Consider the following 6,251-nt stretch of genomic DNA (forward strand, 5'->3'; position numbering starts at 1 on the left):
ATTAGGAATCTCAATCCAATTAGGATTCCTAATCGGGATAATTTAGCACACGTACTTGTCCATCCCTATTGTGTGTGACCCTATAGGCTCATCCTTGGTTGTAAAATGCGCGGGGCGCATAGAGGCGCAAGAGGTCTCTAAAATCCGAGGCGCGAGGCGCGATGCGAAGCGCGTGCATCCTGTGTGCGATGCGTTTTTTGTAAAAATATTATTAAGATATATTAAATATTATGTTTAATATATATAAAAATTATCCAAATGCAAAATATTTAATATATATTAATGTTCAAAATCATCAAATAAAAAAATAAACATCCGAAATAAAAAATCCAAAACGTCGATCAATGTCTTTTTTTAAATATCTAATCAAGATCAATATGATCATAACATTCATCTTCGTCGTAATCATCGTCTTTACCAATATCTTCTTCTTCTTCCTCATCCATCAATGTCAAAGTGTTCTCAATAGCTATACTCTTTCTTTTATTCATCCGGGAGGAAAGAGCGGGACCATCTTGTGCATTTGTTGAACTTGAACGCCTAGTATTATAACTCGGATCGTAAGCCCCTGCTATCCTACCAACTTGACTCCACGTGAGGCTATCATCATCATCAAACACAAAATCATCGTCATCTGAGTTGCCTTCCATTCTTCCAAGTAACCATTCACTGCTTTCATCAATTTCATCCAAAAGAATGGGATCACGTGTGTCTTCCATTTTGTATCGGCGTTGCAAAGCACGATTGTATTTAATGAAAACCAAGTCATTGAGGCGACTTTGTAGTAATCTGTTTCTCTTCTTGGTGTGAATCTAAAAAAATAAAAAAAGATACAAATTAATAGTTTGGTAACAAAATAATGTATGTTATTGTAAACAAACAAAAGGAACATATACTTACATGTTGAAAAATACCCCAATTTCTCTCACAACCTGTAGCACTACAAGTGAGGCTGAGGATTTTTATGGCGAACTTTTGAAGATTAGGAGTCGAAGATCCGAAAGAAGACCACCACTTTGCTATTAAAGACAGAAAAATAAAAAAACATTTTATATATTTCTAAATATATAAATATATATCATTTATAATAACTTATATTTAAAAAAATACCTAGAGAGCGTATGCTCCTTGATCTAATGGCCGTAGGTAGACCGAAAAGACCCTCCGCTGATTTATATGTGTCCATTTCTGTTATAATCTTGTCTTCCATTTCAGCGGTACGAGATAATCTAGCAATGCATTCAAATACACCCTTCATAACCTCTTCACAATTAGAATCTGGATTACCATAATGGAGACTTGGGTTTAGAAAATAGCCGGCAGCATGCAAAGGTCGGTGAAGTTGGCAGTCCCATCTCTTATCAATATACTCAAATGCTACCTTATATTGCTCATCATCGGAACCAAAATTTGTAGCAATAGCTTCTTTGGCCTTATCCATAGCTCCATACATATAACCCATTGACGGTTTTCTCTCCCCATCAACAATCCTAAGAACTTTAACAAGAGGTGCAGTTAACTTGAGAGAATATAACATATTTCTCCAAAAGGAATCTTGCAAAAGAAATCCTGCCATTTTCCTTCCCCCCGCCTCTTTTGACCATTTTGATCCATTCCACTCTTGTGACGTAATCATCTTTCTCAAATTATTCTTTTGTTTGTGGAACTGTGAAAGAGTTATAAAAGAAGTCGCAAACCTAGTTACCGCGGGTCGATGCAGATTCCTTTGATTTGTGAACCGCCTCATCATGTTCACAAGAGGTACATGGTTATATATATAACCATTTATGAACATACACTTCTTTAGTGTAGTTTGTACCTTGGGGATTTTTCCAATATCCTCCAACATTAGATCGATACAATGCGCCGCACATGGAGTCCAGAAAAGATGAGGTCGCTTAGCTTCGAGCAATTTTCCTACAAATAAACATAAAAAATGTATTGATCAGCAGAATCATCATAAATTATAAAAAAAAAAGTCAATGAAAATTGAGATAAATAATTTTGTACCAGCTTTAACATAATTAGAAGCATTGTCTGTCACCACTTGGATTACATTATCCTCTCCCACTTTCTCGATCATATCATCAACCATCCGATACAATAAATTGGCATCTTTGACAATCTCTGACACATCCATGGATTTCATAAAAACTGAACCCTTGGGAGAGTTAACAAGGAAATTTATTATATCCTTATTAGCAACCGAATCACGCCATCCATCTGATAAAATTGAGCAACCTTTTTCTTTCCACTCATCCTTGTGCTCATTTAATTGCGTTTCAGTGTCGTTTACCTCTTCTTTGAGAAGAGGAACTTTTAATTCATACATGCTAGGCACCTTCAATCCCGGCCCATATTGTCCGATACTTTCACACATCTCTGCAAAACTTGGATAACTAGCAGCATTGAATGGAATTCCAGCATCGTAAAAAAATCTAACTATTGCTCTACAAGTTTTTTGTCGGAGGTTCTTGTCAACAACCTTGTTGATTCCATCCTTTTTTGGGTTACCTTGAGGAGTGACAAACATATCCATTGAACCCTTCATTCTTGTCAAACATATCCATTGGACCCTTCATTCTTGGTTTTTTAGGGACAAACTCTTCTTCATCTTCATCCAAACCATCATCGGATTGAGTTCCAATCGGAATTTTAGGCAACATTTGACTTTCAATCTTCAAAGCTGCCTTTTTCATCATAAAATCCGAGATCTCCGCTCTTATCGGGTCGGGACATGTAGGGCATTTGATCACATTTCTAAAACCTCCAACTAAATGTTGTTTCAATCGTTGAACTCCTCCCTTGGTAACTTTCTGACAAAATCGACACGTAAAATTGTTTCGATTGACAGCATCTTTTGTACCGTATTTATATGCAGGATCCTTCGGAGTGCTCTCTGATTCCATTGTAAAATTCTGTGCAAAATTATATAATATTGATCATATAAGTTTTTAATAATTACATGTTGTTATATGAGTCAAAACTGTTAATCTAAAAAAAGCAAACAAAGCGTACAATCTAAAAAAATTAATTTTTAGAAAGAACAAAGCTTTAAAGGAATACACGTGTTATATGTTATATTATATGTCTCGATCTTCGTGCTCAACTTTATCTTCCTGCTCATCTTTATGTTCGTGCTCACTCTCAGATGCAAAAAAAATACAAAAACCTACCGACAGCAAAACAACGCCGGCGATGACGATTGATAACAAAAAATACAATATTACCTACAAACGACCAAACAGAAAAAAACTCGTAGTCCGCCGATTCTTTTTTTTGTTTCCTTCTCCCTGTTGAATCTCTGTAGATCTTTGATTTTTCTGGGTTTGCGCTTTGATTTTTCTGGGTTTGCGCTTCTCGGTCTTATGCAAGCTTCCACTTCCTTTTTTTTTTTGTTAACTTTCCTTTTTTTTTCATCGATTCTGTTTTTTCCTTTTTATTTCGTAACCTACCTTTTTCGGCGCCCGTGTAAGCTGACGCGCACGCCTGCGCTTCAAATCGCCGCATGTCAGAGGCGCGCCTTAGCCCGCTTCATGTCCGTCGCATTGCATCTGAGTGGAGATGCGATTCCTCTAGCGCATCTGCGCCTCGACCGCCTAGGCGCGCCCCAGGCGGCTTTTTTCGAACTAAGGCTCATCCGGAATAGCAGTAAAACGCAGAATCTCCATTCCGGTAATACAAGTCATAGGCGGTCTCTAGCAAGACACTATGACTATCTATCTCGAATAGAGTTTGTTTGTGATCATACGAAAGCCAGTGATGATTCCGACTGATGATCCTTTTGTATCGCGATATCATATGTCGAACATAAGGCATGGACAAGCCACCTTATCTGATTCGACTGCTTTCTCATTCACTGAGTTCGACTGTCTGAAATAGACGACGTTCGTCTATAGTGCGGCCACACATTTCTACAGTCTTGCTCACACGAGGGGTCCAGCGATATCTCTCTCTTTTACGAGAGGTACAAATCCCGTCTTGACTATCTACAATCCAGTACATGATTCGTTTCGTACCTGATACACGCCTTTATAGTCCTCCTGTTACACAGGACGTTTGACGTAATCAATGCACGCAACTCCTCATGTTGGATTCTGTAGATATCTCAGGTCTTAGGATCCAATCATGGAATCGTCGTATGAGATTCAAGTCATGACGCTAGTCCATGTGACAATCTCATGCGGGTCAGTCCAGTATTCCGTTCTGCAACGAATACGTATGATTGTGATCGTATCCAATACCTATGATCATCTATGTGATCATCAATCACACATCATACTAGTCTTATTATGTCGTTATTCCCATAATGACACAAGACTAGGGAGTTTAGTATCATTCATAATGATACATGGATTTCATAACAGATCTAGCATGCAGGAACTTGTAATGAACAAGATACTCTCATAAAAAAACATATAGAAAGTATCAATACATCGAATGTATCTGAACAAAGCTCATAATCAGTACATCATAGAGCACTAAACCAACATCGTTGTCGTTCACATTGCTCACGAGGGTTTGGCTCAGGTTTACCAGGTAATGTGCCCTGCGTTCTGCTAGGTTTAGCTACAAGTTGAGCTACCTGGTTATCTAGAAGCTTGACATGGGACTCTATCCCTTGGATTTGCTTCTTTAAATCACTTTGTTCGGTGACCATCCCTTGCATTGTGTTGCTCATAGACCCTTGCCCTTGCAGGAGCATTTCGAGCATTGACTTAATAGCGGGGGTCTGATCCAACTTTTGCTAAGGTTGTTGTTGTGGCTGACCTCGAAACTTTTGGTTTCCTTGATACCCTCGGTATCCGTGAAACGGTTGTTGAGGTCTCTGTTGGAAAGTTTGACCCTGGAATGGTCCCGCGTTTTGGAACGTTCGGTTCATGTTCTCTTGAGGAGCATTTTGGTAATTGTTTCTCTTGTAAGGGAAGTTAGGATGGTTTTGTTGGTTGTGATGCTCTAGGATGATCCGTGATATGACACTTTGACTTTGTATTGATTCATTGGTTTATGAATGCATTACATTCCCGTTATATGATTGGCATGTTTGTTATATTTCGGTATCCTTGAATCATTATAGAATGATTCTAAACACCCTGGTCAGTTATCATTGTGGGAACAATGATGAATTAAGACTAGCATGAGGTGTGATCGATGCATTGGATGCATATCACAATCATGGGTACTCGTTGTGAACGAGTTGGTTGACCCGCATGAGATTGTCACATGGACAGAGTCATGACTTGAATCTCATAAAGCGGTTCGTTCTTGGATCCTCAGACCTGAGATGTCTAGAGTATCTGATATGAGGAGTGGCATGTCTTGACTGCGTCAAACGTCGTCTTTAACCGGATGATTATAACGGCGTTGATCAGATACGTTCACGAATCATATGGAGATAATAGACATGCAATATGGGACTTATCACCTCCTCAATAGGAGAGATATCGCTGGGCCCTCTCGTGGAAGTCGGACTATGAAAATGCGTGGCCACGCTATAGATGAAGTTGCATCTATTTTACTAGTCGATTTGCCAAGACGAGAAAGCGGTTGAACTTGAAGGGTGGCTCAAACCATGCCCTTGTTCAACATATGATATCGTGAGACAAAGGATCAGAACTCGAGCTGTTACTGCCTTGGTTAGATCACCTCTAACTCAATTCTAAATGGGTGGTCATGGCGTCTTGCTAGAGGCTAACAATGACTTGTAGATCGGGAATGGTTCTCGAGGCTACTGCCACTACGAATGGGCCTACAGGGTCACACACCATTAGGGATGGACTTATATGTGAAGTTTCGGAAAGGAAGACTTGGATTTGGTCGGAAAAACCGTTTTCGGATCAAATCATAGTGTCGGGACGTTTTCAGCCTTCTGACTCGGACCGAGTCAGTAAGATTTCGCGATCCGCTGCCGAACTTATTCTATTTGACTCGGACCGAGTCAGTTCCATGCGGGTCGAAGCCCAGAAAGTGTTTTGGGCTTGGCTGATGTTTTGACTCGGTCGAGGTCAAAGTTTTGACTCGGATAGAGTCAATACTCAATGGGTCGAGTCAAGAGTTGACAATGGGCTTGGGCTGATTCGTTCTGACTCGGACCGAGTCAATACTCGGAAAAAGTCTCTTTTCACAAGGACTAGGGTTTCTATCTTATAAGGAGGTGTTGGACGCCGTCCTAAGTAGAGAACTCGACTTACAGAACCCTAAGACAGATCTAGAACACAAGAAAATCGTTTCTTTTAAGGTTCTAGTTCCCG

The 6,251-nt window shown here is 39.7% G+C and overlaps 1 protein-coding gene across 1 annotated transcript; it reads right to left on the reverse strand.

Annotated features, from left to right (window-relative positions):
• Positions 1-362: 362 nt before the first annotated feature.
• On the reverse strand, positions 363-1,750 carry LOC104803372. The gene is made up of 3 exons (XM_010527297.1): positions 1,111-1,750; positions 901-1,019; positions 363-812 (listed from the first exon to the last, which is right to left on the reverse strand). The coding sequence occupies exons 1-3, from the start codon at positions 1,748-1,750 to the stop codon at positions 363-365; spliced, it is 1,209 nt and encodes a 402-aa protein (XP_010525599.1).
• Positions 1,751-6,251: the final 4,501 nt, after the last annotated feature.

Source organism: Tarenaya hassleriana, unplaced genomic scaffold (genome assembly GCF_000463585.1).
Source record: "Tarenaya hassleriana unplaced genomic scaffold, ASM46358v1 Cleome842, whole genome shotgun sequence".
Classification (NCBI taxonomy): domain Eukaryota; kingdom Viridiplantae; phylum Streptophyta; class Magnoliopsida; order Brassicales; family Cleomaceae; genus Tarenaya; species Tarenaya hassleriana.

What these genes read in the sequence shown, in the direction of transcription:
- LOC104803372 (XM_010527297.1), bottom strand. Translation starts at nt 1,750, where the DNA reads ATGATGAGGCGGTTCACAAATCAAAGGAATCTGCATCGACCCGCGGTA. An exon ending in AAGGAGCATACGCTCTCTAG is followed by an intron (nt 1,020 to 1,110) that starts GTATTTTTTTAA and finishes TGTCTTTAATAG; the next exon opens with CAAAGTGGTGGTCTTCTTTC. An exon ending in ATTGGGGTATTTTTCAACAT is followed by an intron (nt 813 to 900) that starts GTAAGTATATGT and finishes TTATTTTTTTAG; the next exon opens with ATTCACACCAAGAAGAGAAA.